Source organism: Quercus suber, unplaced genomic scaffold (genome assembly GCF_002906115.3).
Source record: "Quercus suber isolate HL8 unplaced genomic scaffold, Cork oak 2.0 scaffold_220, whole genome shotgun sequence".
Lineage (NCBI taxonomy): Eukaryota > Viridiplantae > Streptophyta > Magnoliopsida > Fagales > Fagaceae > Quercus > Quercus suber.
Genome location: NW_027069678.1, coordinates 342,551 through 363,290, shown reverse-complemented (window position 1 = coordinate 363,290; position 20,740 = coordinate 342,551). Strand labels below are relative to the sequence as shown.

Genomic DNA, 20,740 nt, shown 5'->3' with positions numbered 1-20,740 from the left:
AGAATTTGCCTGAGGCTAACTCAACTCGTTTATAGCCCTATAATAACAAGTAGTGGTGGCCTGGCGGGTCACACACGTCAATAGTTGGTAAAAAATGTCGATCGCTAACCGTTGCACAAATTAGCAACTTGTGAAATTGAGTGTGGGATTTTGTGTCTCTAGAATATTTTTTTTTTAAAAAAGAAGTAAAGCTAATTCGTTGAGAAACGGAAGGAGGGCAATGACATATGCTTGGAAACTGTGCTATAATTGCAAACCGCCTTTATAAGCTGGTTATTACAGGTAGTTGGGTACTTCCACCAAAGAAATTTAAAGGTATTAGTTAATGGACTGGGGACAGTTTGTGTGTAGCAAGAACCAAAGATTCATTGTATCGAATTAAACCAGCTTGGCTTTTATGGGCTTTGTTGTAGGAATGATAAATGGGTCCAGATTAATTTCATCACTGTACAAAATCAACACACCAGAAATCTCTCTCCTAAGATAATAGTTTCCCAAACCTTGTCCCCTTTACCATTTTTGGGCCAAGGGGACCCCAAGACCAAAATTTATAATGACCCAATTGATTAATCCTTTCCGTACACGTCATGAAGCAATAATACATGTGTTTGATTTTGAGGGGCCGCCACGGCCACCCATTGATGACAATCAATCAGGGCCAACAATTAACAGCACACATATGTTTTCTGATTTTACGTAGGATTTTTTTACCAAGTAAAAATCTTGTGTGTTTCTGCCTTTTGTTTTTGAGCTCAGCTCAGCCATGTAATCTCAGTGTCCTTTTGCTTTCTGAATTAACCTGCTCACAGGCCCAATAATGCAATTTGAAATTTGGGCTTTGAAGGGGACCCTATCCAGCAAAGTGTAGTCCCTTCGACTTAATTAAAAGTTGCACTACGTGTGATGGGTAGAAACTCTTGGATTATGCATGTGATTTTGTTATAGTTGTGTGATTTAATGGGTTAGCGACAGTATGTTTCGGCTTTATACATTGAAAAACTATGGACATACATCCATTTTCACATCCTAGTCCATAATGTCCTTAATTATTAACTTGTGATTTGCGTACTTATATCCATTTTATTTTATTAAGTACTCATAGCGGTCTCATATATAAGTATTATAATCTAAATTATAAATTGATACCTAAGTATATTGTGAAAAATAAGTTTGAATTTAGATTTTTTTTTTTTTTTTTTTTTTGGGTTAGGTGGATTGAAATACATTACATGTACTTCTTATTCAAAATATATATATATATATATATATAGATATATTCCATGTTATTCTGAAATAGATTGTATCAAATAGTTAAATTGATATTTTTATGCCAAGAGTCTTAAAGTTCAATTAGTACTTCTTGATGTTTCTAACTGAGACACTTAGAGTTTAAATCTCTAAATTTCCACTATAACTATCAAATTTATTTAAAAAGAAAATAGTAGATACTTACTAGTCATCATCTTTTATACAAAGTGATAAATCTTTGCCAAAAATCATAGATGATTTCTAAGTACTCATGGCGGTCTCACGTGTTGTTTATAATTAAATATAACTTTAGATATTAAAAATTAAGCCTCTAATCACACTTCATAGATGAGTGCCAACTACCCACTTACTATTCAAGAATTTTGAAATTGGAACTTCTCAACACATTACATATACACGACAGTTCTCCTACCCGAATGATATTTTGCAATCACTATGGAGTGAACTTTAGCTTAAATCTTGCCTATAATGTTTAGGAATGAAATATTTCAATTCCAATATATCATTATTAGATCACTGCCATTATATTATTCATGAACTTTCAATATTATCTTACTCCATCTTTGGGTGGAAAAACAAACAACCATTTTTATTTTTTGCTTAATAATAGAGGTTTTTATTTTAGTGTCAATTATTCTATGTGGATCGACCTCGGACTCATTGAGATATTATTACTTATGAAAAATATGCGCTTGAGTTTGCATTATGTTAATCACAACAGTAGCAGATTACCATTGCTAGTTGACAAAGTTTTTTAGACATATCGGATGGAGCAATTTGTGTGTGTGTGTGTGTGGGGGGGGGGGGGGGGGGGGGGGGGGGCGGTTGCGGGTGTGGAGTGCTAAAATAGCATTTTAACTATTTTGGACGCTTCAATGTGAATGCATGCTTTTATGAAGTGAGGATAGGGGAAGGGTTGCCAGAAGGCCCAGAACACACAGTCCATACCCGGAGGAAAAACACAGGTTAATAACCAAGGTTAAACACTGTCCTTAATTCTTCCGCTACACTATCCACGCTACGCACCGATCATTCTCATATGCCCTCATTTTTAGAACCCAGTCTTTGTCTTTTGAAAGCTCTTACCAACCAAGTGAATTCTGTTCAAAGCTCTAAATGAAGCATTTCAATAACAACATAGTAGATCCACAACAAAGTAGCAAGATATTGCCACCATTCATTTCTATTGAATTTTCCCCTTTATTGCTGAAATGTTTTTGAATAATTGTTAAAAAGACATGATAAAGTTAACTCAAGTAAAGATACTATCTTTTTTCGGTTTTTAAATGTAAAGATATAAAAAAGAATCCTGTTTAAACTATGGATTAGTCCTTAGAATTCTCCCTTGCTTCTTGCTTCATCTTCCCAAGCTCCACAAGCAGTGTCAAAAGAGCCTCACACATTTCACAAGCATCAGGTTCACTAGGATTCTTCTTCCTTGATGAGTACACCATCCAGGCATGGTCAAGCTTCTTGTCTGGTCTGACTACAACTGAGCCTGGAACTTCAGCATCACGGCATGTCACTAGACCATCACTCTTCTCCCCATACCTGAGCTGCAAGTGGAGTGCACATACAGCCATGGCTGCAGATAAAGGAATCACTACAGGCACTTGACGTCCTGCTTGAACATTATCAGACTCCTCATTGCCAAAGGTGGGAAACAGAAGCCAGGGAAGTTCCGCATGGGCTATGTGAGTCATTGTGGCAAGGACACCAGGAGCTATACTTGCCTTAGAATGGAAGGAGATCAAAGGGATGTTTTCAGGGAGCTTGTGTTTCATGATGAACTCCTTCCGCTTCTCATATGTGAGATCCTCCAATGCCCTTATGTCACCCTATCATACATGATTGAAATATGCCATGATGAGAACCTTAAAAGGAAAACTGAAAATAGCAAAAAATCATGTTATGCTGCAGGAAATTATCTACACTTCACCAAAACTACACCAAAGCATAATGAGTAACCTGGCCTGGACAAGAGGAAATAAAAGGAATGATGGAAAGTAAGAACTCAGTGAAAAATTGAAAGAAAGTTTGCACAAGAAAATTCTAATAGAAATGGAAGCAGGGTGGCGTATACCGATGTCTATGATGCAGGAATGGAAATCTACACAAGCATGTCACGACCTAAGACAAAAAGTAATAGCATCTAACAATTCCCCATTGTGAAATTTAAGTTCTTCCTGCATGATTCTGAGATGATATCAAGCATAAATTATAGTTCTTTAGTCCTTTATTACATACATAAAGGATTACTACATAAGGCATCAAATTTCTTCTTTTTTTTTTTGGGGGGGGTGGTGGGATGAATACCTTAATTAGCTTGCATATCAAGAACTCCATGATCTTCCGGGTTTCTTTGTCAGCAATCTGACCTTCACGGAGAATATCAGAAGCTAGAGGGGTGCCACCATAGGGACTCTGTACAAGTGCCAAACCAGCAACTGTGTCTTTCAAATCAGACCAGTAAACAGACAATGCAGCTGGTAGAATCACATTGGAGCTAAGAATTTTACATCCAATTAACCAGAAATACCAAAATGCAGCTCTCTGTAAATTTCAACTGTCAGTTTCATTTGGATCACAATGGCATAAAAGTGGTTGTATTGGCATACTTGAGTTACATCCCATGTTTCTGCATTTTGTCTTGTTTTGCCCTGGTCTTACCAGTTAATCTATAATTGGGCTTATCTTCTTTCTTTTCCAATATCAAGAACTCTTGTCACACTATCCTCTGGGGTTTATCTGAAAAACTCTATTGTACCATACTGAGTGAAGCACCATATGAAATAAGTCATACTGTACAGGCTTTTTGTGCCAAAGGAAATGCTTTTGCACCTTTTTTACTCTCAACTGCATTGCAAGGTACTTCTCTTGTGGGATTGACAACAGAATGTTTCTCAAATTTGGGATATCTTTCTCTTGAATAATCACTGAAAATGCCTCCCAGTTTAATACCTCAAAGAAAGGAGGCACATAATTATCGGAAATTATGACTGGGACACATTCATAAAAAATGGATTCAACTACTCGAGGTGTATGAACCTCGTAACCCCTGGCACAGATGCAGTACTTGCTGCTCTTCATGTACTCCCTGTAGATTTTCTTGCCTTCAATATCACGTGGCATTGGACCAAAAACTTTCATATCAGGTTCTTTATTTTCCCAGTACTGCAGCAGGATTGGTCGAACATAACCATGCATGCCTCCTGCAAAGAAGGCAAGAATATATCTTTGTGAAGGATGTCTACCTCCAAGATCTTTTACTGGGTCCTCCACAGAATGCATATATGTAACTGGCAGAGTAGTGTCCTTCCCTATTTTAAAGCCTTTCACAACATTGGCATTGCAAAGAGATCTGATGCAATTACTCATATGCTGCCTTGTGACGTGGGAGGCCTGAAATTTCATATGATACATTAATTCATCTATTAGTCAGAATATTAAGAGGCTTCATTAGGATCAGGCTTAGCTAGAGGATAGCAGGGAACAATTTAGTACTGCTCATGCTTATCATAATTTTCTTAGTAAACCCGAGGTAAATCTGGAGGCCTTCATTATGTTAGAAATCTTACACAAAATTCCTATTACCTCAACATTCCAATTAAGGCATAATCTGTAAAGCAGGTAGGGTAGCTCATGGCTTGAGAAGTAATTTTGACCAGTGCTGGTCATTGCTCCCAATCAAAAGTTCCTGCCTAGACCAAACTACAAGGTGCTTAAAATGAGCAAGCCATGGCCCAGAGCTACTTCTCCTTACAACAACAATCTCTTCATATGCAATATTATCCAACAAAACTATAAAATATAAATGATGCACAGAAAGCATACCCAGTCATGACAAGCAACAAGAAAACGATCTACCCCACCAGTTCTGTTCCAGAAACGATATTTTCCTGCAATTAAGTCTATATAGTTCTTCAGATGTTTCTCTAGATCCTTCTGACCGTGTATATTTTTTCCAGAAAGTTCAGTCCTCAGCATTTGTGAACTAAAGGGTAAGTAAAACAAGTGAGCTATTCTGGGGTCCCTCACAACAAATTTTTTATTTCCCTCTATCAGTTTCATAAACCATCCTTCTGAGGCATAAATTCCCCTCATCCGTGGCTGATGAAATATGGGCTTTTCTCCTTCCCTATAGATATAAATTCTGAGTGTATGTTCCATCAAGTCATAACTCCTGCAAGTTGGACGTATAACATATTTAGCTTGGTTAATTTCAAAGGATGAACTTATAAAAAGAGGGCACAAGACAACGTGTCTCTTCAGTCAATAAGTACGATCAAGTGGTGCCTAGTGATTTTTTCAAGTAGTTTAGAAAATTACCAACATTTTTCAATGGATTGAAAATTATCAAGATGTCAAAATATAAATATTCGTTCAATTATAATTCAGCATGGTCTTTGGAGTTGTAAAGAAAGGATTGATTCATTGACATAAATACAATTTACAGAGGGTACATCTGTCATCGGTGGTCTTCATTCTTCAAGACTCTTTTCTGCTAAGTTTCTTCTTCTTAAGCCTATAATCAAAAACTATTGAATGAAATTATTGGTTTCTCAGTGCTTGTCACAGATATTGTTGGTCTTACGGGCCACAAACAGATAATGCACTGAGTTTAAGAGAGAGCCCTCCCACCCCAAAACAACTACAAAGCCTTAGTCCCAAATTTTTTGGGTCAACTATGGATCCTCAACAGATTAGTTCAGGTTGGTCAAATATATTTTTTTCCTACATTCTATTCTATTATATTCGAAGTCATAGCCTTTGTTATTTCCTTAATTCACATCTCCTTGTTAACAACCTCAACTAATGTTATTTTTGGTCTTCCTCTACCTTTTTTTTGTTTTCTTAACTTGAATCAATTACTCTTTCTTATCGGTGCATTAATCTGGTTTACAACTAGTCATAAAGTATTAGTCTGGTTTAAACATCAATGAATCTGTACGCCTAATTCACTAAAATTTAAGAAAATTAGGCATAATAGAAAATACTATATACTGAACATATATAAATAAAAGTGAATATACCTTTTAAACGTAGAAACATTTCGAAAAAGAGAAGCATAAAGCCTTGGTGTATTCCTTATCACAGGAGCAGTCTCAATTTGTGATTTTGCGGATAGGAGTTCACGATCACGTACAGAAAACCACCTTGGTCTCTATCAATGATAAGAATTTAAGTTAAAAAATCTAGAAAACTTAACCAATTCACTGTTCATATTGAAACCTCATTGCTAGCGCCATACCACATAATGAGAAGACACATGACCGTTAAGCAATATTGAGTTCATCTGAGATATGGATATTGGCTGCTTCTCCCACCTCTTCAATACCGACCTAGAAATACTTGTCATTGTAGAATTATTGTTGAAGGTGATGGAAACAAATTGCAGTGGCTTCATCTTTCTATCCTTGGGTTGGCATCCCTCAGTTTGTTTAACATTGCATACAGAATTCTTGTCAGCAATTAATGAGTCTAAAGTCCTTGAATCTGCATCAGAGCTTCCCATGCCGTTTGTAGAAATTCTTTGTGATACAATTGACAAGATACCAGCTTGATTTTGAACATTGCTCAATGTTAACTTTGTGCTTGCTTTAGGGTCATCTTTGTCAACTGAAGCTGGATCATTGCGTTTATCTGGTTCTTTTGTTTCTTTCTCATACCCAGTTTCTTTACCAGAATCAGAAGTATCATCAGGAACAAAAGATTTATTTGATTGTGAACTGCTTAAAACTGTGGCATTGCGAACCACCATAACTATTGAAACCTTATTAGAGGGATATAAAGAAAATGTTCTGCCATAGAGAAGTGCAAAAGCAAAACACTGAGAAACGACCAAACCAGCAATTACTACGATTCCAACGATCAACAGAAGTTTCCAGATTGTTAAGTGACATAGCCGCCGCCGCCTCTGGGCAAGGACAGAAATATCCATATTATAAGACTTTGAGCTCACTTCACTAGATTGCAGAATGATCGGATATCAATCAAGCAAAAGTAGTTAAATTAATACTAGTAAAAATCATAATAGGGCTTTCCAGAACAGAAGAACAAATTAAAAGATTGGTAGGTAGAATAAAAAGAAAAAGAAAAAACAGTGATTCGCATATGGTTTGTAAAACCAATAATAAAAATCAACAGAACAATGGGGCAATGAAGCACAAACATTTCAGAAGTGGGTGCTTACTAGACAAGGAAACAATTGCAACCATTTATTTATTTCATAAAGAAAAGTTGGAGTGAGCTGAATCAAGAAAAAGTACCTGTGGCTGCGGCTGTGGAGGAGGGCCTTCTTCACTAACATCATCTTCAATCTTCATGGTTCGCCCAACCCCAAACTACCATTGCAATTCTGTATTTACTGAAGAAAGAAAGTAACAACTCTCAACTCAAGTGAAGACTGTCTGTCTACTTACTGTTACTTTTACAGTTACAGTTACAGTTACAGTTCGCTCATACCAGAAAGAAAGTACCCTTGTTGTTTCAGAATATTACGCCAAAGCCACTGACATAAACCAAAAAGACTGTTTCCTCCCTGCACTGCACTCACTCGCTCGCTCTTATTAGTACTACTGTAGTAACTAAGTATTATTTATTAAAAATTACCGTTAATTAATTCTGAGTTTGAGATGAGAGAAAGCAAAAGACCCAATCTGTCTGTGGCTGTAAATGTAATAATAATAAAATCTCTTACCTTGCGACGTCGTTTTCTTCGTCTTCTTAAAAATGGAATCAGCCTTTTTATAATGATAAATAAAGAAAAAGGGGATGCCATATTCTCAGAATCAGAAAGAGAAAAAGAAATATTATTATTATTATTATTATGGCTTTAAAATGTCCTATCCTTCTGTTCCCAATTCTGGCGCCGCCACCGGCAAACCACCGGCCATCGACGGAGGTGAGGTTCTCCCGCTGGAACAACGCCAACGCCGAGAAATTCGAAGACCTGCGTCGAGCACAGAAGGAAATCGAAGACGATATCCGCCTCCAGCGCCGCTTCAACTCTGCCACCCGAATCACCAATAATCACGAAACTGCCACTACCACTACCACTAACAACAACGAAACTTTCAAATCCATTGGCACACCTTCCTCTCCTTCCTCCCCTTCCATTCCAGGCAAGAAATCCAAGTACTCCAAAAACCCTAACCCTAGCTCCTCCGATTCCCACCCTGCCTTTCGCCAAATCCACAGAGCAACTAATCCAAGGCTACCACTTCCAGTACAAGCCCAAGCCCAAGCCCAAGCCAAAGCCAAAGCCAATGTGACCATCGCAGACGACGGCGTTTCATATATCATAGACGGAGCTCCGTTTGAGTTCAAGTACAGTTACACCGAGACGCCCAAAGCGAAGCCTATAAAGCTACGAGAACCGCCGTATGTGCCGTTTGGGCCCACCACGATGCCTCGGCCGTGGACGGGGCGGGCCCCATTGCCAGCTAGCAAGAAGAAGCTCAAGGAGTTTGATTCATTCAAGCTTCCTCCGCCACACAAGAAGGGCGTCAAACCGGTCCAGGCGCCCGGCCCATTCTTGGCCGGGTCGGGTCCCCCCCTCCGGTACGTGAAGCCCAAGTCCAGGGAGGAGATATTGGGCGAGCCGTTGAGTAAAGAGGAAATCAACGAATTGGTGAATCGGTGCATGAAAACCTCGCGACAATTAAATATAGGTATTTTTATTTTCATTTTCATTTGAATAAAATACTAGTAGTATTTATATATTTTGTTAAGTAGTTGTGGAGGTTGTTTGTTATTGTTAGGGAGAGATGGTTTGACACATAACATGTTGGATAACATACATGCTCACTGGAAGCGGCGGAGAGTATGCAAGATAAAATGCAAGGGAGTGTGTACAGTCGACATGGACAATGTGCGCGACCAATTGGAGGTGCTTTGGAATTCATGTGTGTGATATTGTCAATTGTGAATACAAACAGTTGTTAATTATGAATGATTTGACAGGAAAGAAGCTGGGGGAAGGTTATTTCTAGTAAAGGTGGGGTGATATACCTTTTCCGAGGAAGAAACTACAACTATAGAACTCGTCCCCGCTTTCCTCTCATGCTGTGGAAACCTATTCCCCCTGTATATCCAAGGCTCATTCAGCGGGTTCCTCAGGGTCTAACACTGGAAGAAGCAACTGAAATGCGCAAAAAGGGACGCAAACTTATTCCAATATGCAAACTAGGTATCTCTAGTCTACAATTTCCAATTTTGAGTGTCAGAGTATCCTCCTCCTCCTCCTCCTTTTTATTTTATTTTTGGTTTGTATGGCTCGCAGGGAAAAATGGTGTGTACTGTGACCTAGTAAAAAATGTCAGAGAGGCATTTGAAGAGTGTGAACTGGTGCGTATAAATTGTCAAGGGGTGAATGGGAGTGACTACCGAAGAATAGGTGCTAAACTCAAGGTCTGTGAAAATTCTTCTTTCTTATATTACTTCACTGTTTAATCAAAGGTTAAAAATGTTTCCCTTTATTTTTTTGACTGCAGGATCTTGTCCCATGCGTGCTTATATCATTTGAACATGAGCACATACTTATGTGGAGAGGAGGAAATTGGAAGTCTTCCCTCCCAAAACTAGATAACCATCATGAGGAAGCCCAAAAATCCAATCTCAATGATGCGACTTCTGTTGAATTGCCCTTAGAGGGCCGACAAGTATCACTGAAAGATGAGATTGAAACCGGCATGTCACCTATGGACACTGTAGATGTGGGAGTAGAGGCAAGTGAGGATCTATCCTCAATAGAAAATGTTAAGCCATCTGTTGGTGCTGATGCGGCTTCAGATGTGAGGAACACATATGAAACTGAAACCTTATCCGATATCACAGGCTGTTCTGATGATGGACCACAACCTAGGAGGAATGGCTGCAATAGTGAAACCATGTTGGTTTCCACCAATGTGGATGATAATTCAGAGCCTATGAGCAATAAATCCGGAAGTGATGCTATATTGGATAAAGCAGGCTGCACTTACAAAGGACTTCAGACAATAACAATGGGATATGGCATCAATGCAGGAACCTTAGGGATCACTGGAAGTAGGGTGGAAGCCCTTCTAGTGGATCCTACTACTTATGACAAGCTGCTAGATGTTTCAGAAGAGGCTGATCTCAATAAGCCTGCAAGGTTGAGTGCACCCTGCATGGCGGGAGTTCTCCTACTGCAAAAGCAAGCTGTTGAAAATGGGAGTGCAGTTATTTTGGATGGTTCTTCCTTGGATGCGGATGTTATTTATCAAACAGCAGTTACCTTTGCCCAGTCTGCCCCACCTGGTCTTGTTTTTAGGCATCGACCAAGAAAGGTAGCAGTTCAAAAGCTTAAGGAGGTAGTGGGACAAGAAACTGGAGATTTGAAAGTGATGAATAACATACGAGATCCCTCAGGAAAAAAAAGCGAGAACAAGAGTTCTAATGTCAAAAGACACAATGATTTTGATGAACTTTATCGAGATGTAGTACCACATGGAAGCTTAAGAGTAGATGAACTTGCTAAACTATTGGCATAAAGGGTGTGTTCTGAGATGTAAAAATTATATAAATTTTGTTGCTCAATCCAAATTTGAAAGAATGGACGAAAAAATAAACCAACCAGAAAATTTTGATAGCAAGCCCGACTCATAGTCTTATAATTGCACTTACTTATATCACACACGCACATACACACACACACACATACATATATATATGTATATATATGTTAGACATCTCCCAGAGGTCCTACATATACACATTGATATCCAATCCTCGAAACTTTTTAAATTCAACACCAGGTTTACATAATTTACGAAAAATTAATGCATTCAAAATACGTAAGTATGCTTCCAAGAAACAATTTCAATTTGTATCAATAAAATCAGGAAACATTTTCCTAGAAAAGTTTAAACTTGTCCTCCAGATTTTCCGTTCAAGTCTGTGGCTTCCTCACCTTCATTTACTATATTCTTCCAGAACCAGTGAGTTTTCCAGAGAAGATATATCTCCTCAATTGGAACTTGCTTTGTTTCTGGCAAGAGGAAGTAGATGAAGCTACTCATGATGAGAATTAATCCAGCAAATAGCAAGAAAATTCCATATTGCAGATGACACAGCGCCGCAAGGAAGCACTGCGCTATCAATGCTGTGAATAAGAGGTTGACACAGACCACAACACTCTGACCAGCGGACCTTGTCTCTAATGGGAAGAGCTCGCTAGGAACTAGCCACCCGAGAGGGCCCCAAGACCTTCCATAACCCAAGACAAACAAGCAGATCACAATAACAAGAAAGATGCCGATTCCTTTTGGGAGGACTTCTCCTGTTCCAAACTTCAAAGCCAGAGTTATTGACACACACACCTGCAGAGATCAAACACACTTGTGTAAGTACTTAAGCCAGTGACGTTTCTTTAGAAAAGAGTTGAGGGACAAAAAACATGAAAGTGCAATTACCAAGCAGATCATCATTTCACAACCAGCTTCTAGGAAGAAAGCTCTTCTACCAAACTTATCCACCAATGCCATTGATATAAGTGCACCAACAACAAGTGCTCCGCTGGTGAAAATGGACGAATATAGAGATGCCCCTGAGCCAAAACCCAAGCTTTGGAATATGACAGGTGCATAGAAGAGTATAGAGTTCATGCCAGTGAGTTGTTGGAATGCTGGGATCCCCAAAGCCCCTATTACCAACTGGGGACGATTCCTCCTTGCTAGGAGATTCCTGAATGGGTTTTTCACTGCTCTTGCTGCATTGCTTGCATCAATGAGATCAGCATACTCTGCGTCAACTTTGTTGGTACCTCTGACTTTCTCCAATACAATTCTTGCTTCTTCTAATCTGCCTTGTTCTACAAGACTGTTGGGGGTCTCAGGAAGGAAAATACCCCCAATAAACATAAGAGTTGCTGGGACTGTAGCCAAACCAAGAGATAATCTCCAGCCCCATGGATGGATCTTTTCAGTACCATAGTTTATTAAGTTTGCAATCAGAATCCCCAAGCAAGTAGTTAATTGAAACAGTTGATTAACTGCTCCTCTGACTTTTGCAGGAGCCATCTCTGAAAGATACAAGGGAACAGCCTGTACCATCAGAAGAAAGCAGTTTGTGAATGAGAAGTTGCTGCAATACACACACACACACACACACACTCATATATATATTTCAAGTTTCTTTGTTAATTCTTCTATATAAAAAAAAAATAATAATAAAAAAAAATAAAAATAAAAATAAAAAGTTTCTTTGTTAATTGTTGAGAATCAGGCTTACTTGATTTCCAAATCCAATCCCAACACCAAGTAAGATTCTACCAATTATCAGCATTGGAATGTTCACCGAAGCAGCATTAACTACTGCTCCTAAGAAGAAACTGGTTGCACCAACAAGGATACTGCCTCTCCTGCCCCATGTTCTGGTTACATGGGAAGCTGCAAATGTGGAGACTAGGCCCGCAAAGTATAGAGAGGATGTAAAGAGAGTGAGGATCTGATTGTCATATTTACAGTAATCGGTTTCATTGAGATGTTTTTGCTTCCTTCTATAAATGGATGGGAAGAAATCCTTAAGGAAATCATCCATGGAAGTTACTCCACCTGAAATCAGCATAAAGCATTTCAATTCCTAATGTCATATGGGAAGAGTTTCTTTCCTCTTTTCCTTTTTCCCCTCATGTTGTAAACTGAAAAATAAAGTATCTTTTTTCTTTCTGTATTGTAAATAGGAATTAAGAAAACAATGACATTCACATACAATAGAGAGTGTGGTATCTATCTCCCCAAGCATGGGAAATAAAGATCCTTACAGATCTGTTTTGTTTGTTTTGATAAAAAAAGAATTCAGTAAAAGGGATATGTGCAACGGTAAGTGAGGCTGCACGTCATGAAGCTATTTTGAAGGTCTTTAACACATGAACTAGCTATTCCAAACCTACTTTCTGGAAAATGGAATCCACAAGATCATAATGTAGCTGCCATTGTGTTCCAATAATATTCCTATGGTTTTGGTTCAGAAGATGGAAAAATGGAATTACTGATAATTAATATGATTTATTTATTTTGGTTTAAAAAAATGAGACCATAGAAAAGGTAGCTTGTAATGGATGCATTAACTCTTATGGCCATATCACAGAAGAATTTTTTTTTTTTCTTTTTTAAGAAAATATTTGAAGGAATTAATTTTTATTAGTAGTATATGCCTATATGGATAGGCACGATAATTTTTTTAAATAGAAAAATCATGAAATATTTTTAAAATCATAGATACACATAATTAGTTATGTAAAATATTAATTATAAAAATTATTAATGTTGGATCAATACACACACACATGTATATATATATATATATAATAATGATGTAGCAAAAAAAAAAAAACTTGTAAGAGAGCAACTTCAGGGAAAAATATGTTTAGATCCCACAAGTAGCCATGAGACCAAGATTTGAGCATCCAAAACTATGATAATGAACATCACTCCATAAAGAATGGAGATAGAAAATTGATTAAATATAAAAAGGGTGAAGTAAAAACAATGGATATTTAAGGTGATGTGAAATCTCCATGACTTCGTTGCCTCCTCCTTGTTGTCAAAGCTAATTCAATTTTCATGTGAGTATCTTTACTTTAACTCTAATTCTAGATTTTTTTAATGTTTAGAAATTAATATTGTTTGTAATTATTGAATTCAGATTTTCTTTGTGCCTATATATTTATTTGTGTGTTATTGTAAATTTTTCTCTCAATTTTTTTTAAATCTTATAAATTTGGTTAGTTTTAATTTGTAAATTCGGGATGATTGCTTGGAGTTAGAGTAAAAATAATTATTATCATCATTCATGCAATAGTAGGGTGTTAGATGTTGATATTAATTTTATGCTTATTTACATTAATTAACACAAACATCATAGCATGTTTAGTGTTGATATTAATTTGACACTTTGAGATGCAAGCGCTTCATTATAATTAAATATAAATGTTATTATGCCGGTATGTTATAATTATTATTTGTTGTTCCTCACCATATTTCACCTTAATTGGTATTTGAATAAGTAAAAGTTATCTCTTAGTCCAATCGGGTGTAGCATTTCTCTTCAATAATTAATTAGTGTTTCTCAATAAAATAATTCATGTTATAGTTTATAACCAAAACCGTGCAAAGCCCGAACTGTTTATTACTAAAAGCTTTTAGAAATTTAAAACTTGCCGTAATCTTTAAAATATTTTTACTATTTTATTTGTTATTAAATTTAATTATATTATCAATATATATATATATATATTAAAATTTATATATAATTCTTTTATTAAGTCGTGCATCGCACAGGCATAATACTAGTATATATATTTCAAACAAATAAAAAGGATAAATTTTAGAGATATTTTGAACGTGTATTTGAAAGTGATGTACTTCTATAGAGAAAAGTTTGGATAGGAAATATAAGATAAATTTGAGTGAGAAAGAATGCTAAATTTTAGGAGTTTTCTTAGTTATATATATATATATATATTTCTTTTTTTTTTTTTTACAAGATAGAAATTCTGCTTTAGTATAATCTAAGTGTATATGTTTGTGAAACTCTCTCTCAAAAACTTGAACCTTAGAATTTACCTCCCACATCCCTCAAGTACTTATACTTGAGAAGTGACTATAGCAACAAGAGTGCGCAGTGGTTATTTTAATTTTTTAAATGAGGGTTTTTACTTTTATTCNTTGTAAGAGAGCAACTTCAGGGAAAAAAAATTGAAACAAATTCATAGAGTGGTAATTTGCCAAAAAAAAAAATTGAAGGGTTTCCAGTGGAAAATCCGAGGCACTACCCTTTTTCTTTACCCACATTTTCTCTTCTACCAATCGAGAGAAAAGAAAAACATAATTCATGCTCCATTTTCCTTCCCCTCTCTCTCTTCACCCCACCATGTGCCTCCAACACCAAAAGGAGGCTCAATTTTTTTTTTTTCTTTTTTCCCAAATCTCTCAAGTCAAAATTTCAAATGAATCTCACTAGTATCACCAACCTTTATATGATTTAAAAATCTATGATTTGTTTGGGTGATATTGACTAATATCATGATGTTAATTACAATTATTATCATTCTCTTTTTTGTGCTTTACTTTCTAATTATAAAAATAACAATAATGCAAACAATATCATCAACAGCGAAAACAACATAACCCATATGTTTTATAAGAATGAAAACCCAGAACAAAAGAACAGGCCAAAAGTTTTAACATAAATTGTGAGTCAATGAAACGAAAGAACCAAAAAAAAAAAAAAAAAACCTCACCTGAAACACCAAGATCATACCCAAAAAGAGACCCTCCAAGAGCTGCAATTATGCAAGCAAAGACGAAATATCCAGTAATTTTGTACTCATACAGATGGGCCCTCTTAAGAGCGCTTTGATCTACTGCAAATCCACCTGCCATCTCTCAAGAGTTTCTTGAGGATCTTTACCTTTGCAAAGTATCTGTTTTTATATGAACAGAATAGTTCAGAATGTATGTTTATATAAACACTGACAGCTAAGAAAAAACATCACAGCAAGAGTCAATCAATCAAATAAGGCCAATTAAAGAAACAAAGCTAGTATTTAAATTTTCAAACCCATTGATTGATTATATATGTAAAACAAAAGTAATAGGAAAGATAAGAATATGCGTATGACAATAACATGCATTGACTATATGCATTTATTTTTCAGGAAAAAAAAAAAGGAAAAAAGACTACATGTATTTATTTAATTTATCATATAATTTAATGCATATAAAAAACATATTCATTTTCATGGAATCTTTGGTAGTACGTTACCAGGATTTACACAAACAAATAAATAGAGCTAGCGAAACAAGGACACCCCCACTTCAATGCCAGCGGGAAGAAATCCTTATCTTTGCAAAATAGATGCTTCTTTCCTCAGCTTCAGAGACATTTATATTGGTCACAATGATTTAAACAGACTAATCGGATGGATATATTTAGACATAGCTGTGCTGTTCTTTCCCTCTCTTTCTCTAAATACCATTCTCTCACAGTTGTGTTCTTCCTCTAAATTATCTTTTTTTTCCCCTATAATTTAGCAGAGATTTCGGTTCACACAATCACACTGCCAATCCGCTCTAATTTTGTTAGTGGATAAGAAGAGATTACACAATTAAATGTACACACCATTGATCCTAACCTTCTAAAATTCTTAAGCTAACGTCGTATCCCAAGATGAAAATAAATAAATACAATTCTAAGATTAAATGAATGGCTTAGATTTTGTCACAATCATTATTATTTTTAAAGAAAATATACTTTTAAAAAAAAAAAAAGTGTTAACTCTATATTATTTTCAAGGATAATAACTTCACATGACATAGTAGGGTCACCACCATACACAATATGGATAAAAAAAGATAAGACCTGTGACTAATCCTGTTTTTCAGTTGACAATTTGTTTAAAAAAAAAAAAAATTACTTGGAATGCCAATCTTATCCACCTTGTTTAAGTATTTGCCAGTTGCCAAGTTGTCATGGTCTAGCATTTTTAGTTGTATTCAAACATATCCTAAACTCTATCAAAGATAGATATGGCTAAAACCTAAATTTGGGATTCAAAAGTTTTGACCGAGTTACTGATGCATGATATTGTTGAAAAGGTCTCTTTTTCTTTTAATATATATATATATATATAACCCCTGTCTCTTTGTTCGCTTGCCGCAAATACAACATCATGTCAACGATCATTGCACCCCAAGTCCAAAAACAGGAGCTACAGAAAGTTCTACCATTATTATAATATAATCATCACAATCCTATAATATTTTGATATGATCACAATCCTATATAATACTAGCCTCTAAGCATATGCATTACTTATACTCAAAGGCTCTTCTATTTTTTTTAGGTAAAAGTTACGTATATTATAATTTAAAATATATATATATATATATATATATATATATATATATATATATATATATGTGTAAGGACCAGTTTGGATTCCTAGCCCAAAGGTGTGAACGGATTTCGGCCCAAAAAGCTCAAAATAATGAATTTGTAGAGAGATGAGTTAGAAAATTGGGTTTTAATTAATCAAACAACAAATTGAGTAGATTCATGGTGAAAGACTAAAGATGGACGATTATAGAATAAACAATAAACGTTCTTGGCAATATTCGATGAGACTGGTTCTTATATAATGATCTTAAAGAGAGTTACAAGTTTGATTCTAGATGGGTACAGTGTTTTTCCCTTACTTTTCCGATCCCCTTTTTCTCGCTACCTCCCTTTCCTTTTATACTCCTCCTTTTTGTCCCTATCTTTCATGTATATGCCAGATGGTTGATTTTGATACTTGTCCCATCAGCATCTCTCATAAGTTTTTATGTAGTAGCTGTAAAGCTGAAATTCATTGTTCATGTATCACCTCCATATTAATGCGGCCAGGGAGTTAGCTGCAGCGCATTTAATGCAGAGGTAGCAGCTTTTTTCTTGGATATTTTAGGATCCTTCCATGCCTTGAGCTTCCATAGTGCTTATCTATAGCAATTAAGTATTTCTGTGACGTTTTTTCGGATAACAGACCATCTCTACGGACCATGGCCTCAGTCAGCCGAGGTGACACTTATTCTTGGCACGACCCTTTAAGTCGTTTATGATCTAAATTTACTTTTTTGTTCGTTAATATGGTCCCTTTTGGCATCGTTACTCCCCTCTCGGACACTTTTAGTCCTCGGCTTGGGCCTTAGGTCCATTATAAAAAATGTGTAATGGACCTCTAGGCCCAATACCGCTACATATATATATATATATATATATATAAAATAAAAGTTGGGCTTAGAAGCCGTAGTTACGTCAAATGGCTTCACCAAATTGCAGAAATATTTTTAGATTTTTCAATAAATTCATTCACTAAAGTTTTTAGATAAAAACAAATTTTTTTTGATCTTTATCAACAACTTTGGATAAAGTAACAATATGTGCTCTAATGAACTTCTTCTTTAAAAAAAAAAAAAAAAAAAAAATTATAAAGTAACAATTTTACTAGGTTATGTTAGTATTTATTTATTTATTTTTTGGAATAAACATTTATCCTACATCATCTATTTCCTAATAATAAAGTAACAAATTTAAAAGTATTATTTTTTCTTCTCAAATTTTTTTTTCTTTTGGAATAAATAACAAAAAAATAGTTAATATTTATTAACTTTAATGTAAACTAAACTAAAAAAAATAAATAAAAAATCTAATAACATTAACTATTATTTTGGGATAAAGTAAAAAAAAAAAAAAAAAAAAACTAATATGTAATTAACATAAACTTCTTAATTACGTAAACTCATTTTTCTTGCTGTTCTTATCAAGTTATCAACTTCTTCACAACTTAAAATTATCTAATATAAAAGTGGGGCTATATATACTGTTTGGTATATTTTTCCCTTTTCCTATCATATGATTTCTTGATGTATTCTTTCATTCTCATACTTACCTTACCTATGAAACTTGCATGTATGTATTTGCCTTCTTCTTTTGTTTTTTCATGAAATTCTCTTCTTTATTTATTTTTTCATCAAATTGAATATGTTTTGTGTGCGGGTGGCCTTTTGTTTAAGTTATTTTTGTTAACTTTGATCTAATTTATATGCTTATTATGGTCTTCAGAATCAATTGTATATCTTTCATGAAAACTAACAAATTAATTTTAATAAAAATCTTATTTAGTTTTTGAAAGATCTGTTTTCCAATATGTTTAGATCCCACAAGTAGCCATGAGACCAAGATTTGAGCATCCAAAACTATGATAATGAACATCACTCCATAAAGAATGGAGATAGAAAATTGATTAAATATAAAAAGGGTGAAGTAAAAACAATGGATATTTAAGGTGATGTGAAATCTCCATGACTTCGTTGCCTCCTCCTTGTTGTCAAAGCTAATTCAATTTTCATGTGAGTATCTTTACTTTAACTCTAATTCTAGATTTTTTTAATGTTTAGAAATTAATATTGTTTGTAATTATTGAATTCAGATTTTCTTTGTGCCTATATATTTATTTGTGTGTTATTGTAAATTTTTCTCTCAATTTTTTTAAATCTTATAAATTTGGTTAGTTTTAATTTGTAAATTCGGGATGATTGCTTGGAGTTAGAGTAAAAATAATTATTATCATCATTCATGCAATAGTAGGGTGTTAGATGTTGATATTAATTTTATGCTTATTTACATTAATTAACACAAACATCATAGCATGTTTAGTGTTGATATTAATTTGACACTTTGAGATGCAAGCGCTTCATTATAATTAAATATAAATGTTATTATGCCGGTATGTTATAATTATTATTTGTTGTTCCTCACCATATTTCACCTTAATTGGTATTTGAATAAGTAAAAGTTATCTCTTAGTCCAATCGGGTGTAGCATTTCTCTTCAATAATTAATTAGTGTTTCTCAATAAAATAATTCATGTTATAAGTTTATAACCAAAACCGTGCAAAGCCCGAACTGTTTATTACTAAAAGCTTTTAGAAATTTAAAACTTGCCGTAATCTTTAAAATATTTTTACTATTTTATTTGTTATTAAATTTAATTATTATTATCAAATATATATATATATATATATTAAAATTTATATATAATTCTTTTATTAAGTCGTGCATCGCACAGGCATAATACTAGTATATATATTTCAAACAAATAAAAAGGATAAATTTATAGTTCAAATGAAAAATGAATAAAAAAAGCTAAATTTTAGGGAATAAAAAGATGAAAGTAAAGGAAACAAATCCTAAATTTTAGGATTTTTCTTTTTGAATTCAAAATGAAATTTGTTATTTGACATTTATGACCCTATTTCTAAGAGAAGTTACATTTCATTAATGAGAGTATTTTTGAACCACATAAAAGTTCAATTCAAAGAGGAGAATCCTCTTATAGACAGTATAGATAATCACAATTCCAATTGTTAATAAGGAATAATATGATATCTACTTTTTTCTTTTTAATATATAATCATTTTTTTTATGATACCTACTTAATTAGTGTAATACAAAAGGTGTATAAGTGTAACATAATAACTTCTTGCCCAAACCCCATTAATTAATTAATTAATTAATTAATTAATTAATAATAATAATAATAATAATAATCTATATATATATATATATATAGTTGTAAATCACAACTTTACATGAAAGAATAGTGGGACTGTAAGAGACCTACAATTCCCTACTTGAGAAGACCGGTGAATATGCAAAAGTGGCTAAAGCAGCCATTAAGAAAATGAAGAGAGCAGAACAAGTCTACAAGAGTCTTTTAGTCTGATACAAGTAGACTAAGTGTGAAGTCGAGACGCTGAATAGAGAGTTGATCGAAGCATATTCAAAGATAAAATTTCTTGAGCTTGTGGTGATTCAAGCTAATGCTAAAGTAGAGTTGGTTTCCTCTAAGAAGCTTGATGAAGTGCTTGCTCATCAAAAACCCTTTTTCTGAAAAAAGCGGATT

General features: G+C 34.7%; 4 protein-coding genes across 7 annotated transcripts; 1 reads left to right on the top strand and 3 right to left on the bottom strand.

Annotated features, from left to right (window-relative positions):
- Nucleotides 1–2,410: 2,410 nt before the first annotated feature.
- On the bottom strand, nucleotides 2,411–7,914 carry LOC136070244 (probable glycosyltransferase At3g07620). Of its 3 annotated transcripts, none has more exons than XM_065779933.1 (6): nucleotides 7,539–7,914; nucleotides 6,521–7,235; nucleotides 6,303–6,433; nucleotides 5,104–5,452; nucleotides 3,586–4,671; nucleotides 2,411–3,156 (listed from the first exon to the last, which is right to left on the bottom strand). In XM_065779933.1, exons 1-5 carry the CDS (start codon nucleotides 7,580–7,582, stop codon nucleotides 4,000–4,002), a joined length of 1,911 nt encoding a protein of 636 aa, XP_065636005.1. In that variant the 5' UTR covers nucleotides 7,583–7,914; the 3' UTR covers nucleotides 2,411–3,156; nucleotides 3,586–3,999. The 3 variants fall into 3 exon arrangements, with proteins under 3 accessions (XP_065636005.1, XP_065636004.1, XP_065636006.1); XM_065779932.1 differs by having other exon boundaries at nucleotides 2,411–3,107; XM_065779934.1 differs by having other exon boundaries at nucleotides 2,411–3,107; nucleotides 6,521–7,186.
- Nucleotides 2,595–3,913, bottom strand: LOC111995740 (uncharacterized). Its single transcript, XM_024027671.1, has 3 exons — nucleotides 3,897–3,913; nucleotides 3,586–3,775; nucleotides 2,595–3,107 (listed from the first exon to the last, which is right to left on the bottom strand). The coding sequence occupies exons 1-3, from the start codon at nucleotides 3,911–3,913 to the stop codon at nucleotides 2,595–2,597; spliced, it is 720 nt and encodes a 239-aa protein (XP_023883439.1).
- A 35-nt stretch (nucleotides 7,915–7,949) lies between the features above and the next one.
- LOC136070243 (CRS2-associated factor 1, chloroplastic-like) lies at nucleotides 7,950–10,882 on the top strand. 2 transcript variants are annotated; one of them, XM_065779931.1, is made up of 5 exons: nucleotides 7,950–8,942; nucleotides 9,033–9,142; nucleotides 9,235–9,460; nucleotides 9,554–9,681; nucleotides 9,765–10,882. In XM_065779931.1, the coding sequence occupies exons 1-5, from the start codon at nucleotides 8,099–8,101 to the stop codon at nucleotides 10,782–10,784; spliced, it is 2,328 nt and encodes a 775-aa protein (XP_065636003.1). In that variant the 5' UTR covers nucleotides 7,950–8,098; the 3' UTR covers nucleotides 10,785–10,882. The 2 variants fall into 2 exon arrangements, with proteins under 2 accessions (XP_065636003.1, XP_065636002.1); XM_065779930.1 differs by having other exon boundaries at nucleotides 7,951–8,942; nucleotides 9,033–9,160.
- Nucleotides 10,883–11,008: 126 nt separating this feature from the next.
- LOC111995742 (sugar transport protein 14) lies at nucleotides 11,009–16,195 on the bottom strand. The gene is made up of 5 exons (XM_024027674.2): nucleotides 16,060–16,195; nucleotides 15,536–15,718; nucleotides 12,523–12,845; nucleotides 11,706–12,335; nucleotides 11,009–11,612 (listed from the first exon to the last, which is right to left on the bottom strand). The coding sequence occupies exons 2-5, from the start codon at nucleotides 15,675–15,677 to the stop codon at nucleotides 11,157–11,159; spliced, it is 1,551 nt and encodes a 516-aa protein (XP_023883442.1). The 5' UTR covers nucleotides 15,678–15,718; nucleotides 16,060–16,195; the 3' UTR covers nucleotides 11,009–11,156.
- Nucleotides 16,196–20,740: the final 4,545 nt, after the last annotated feature.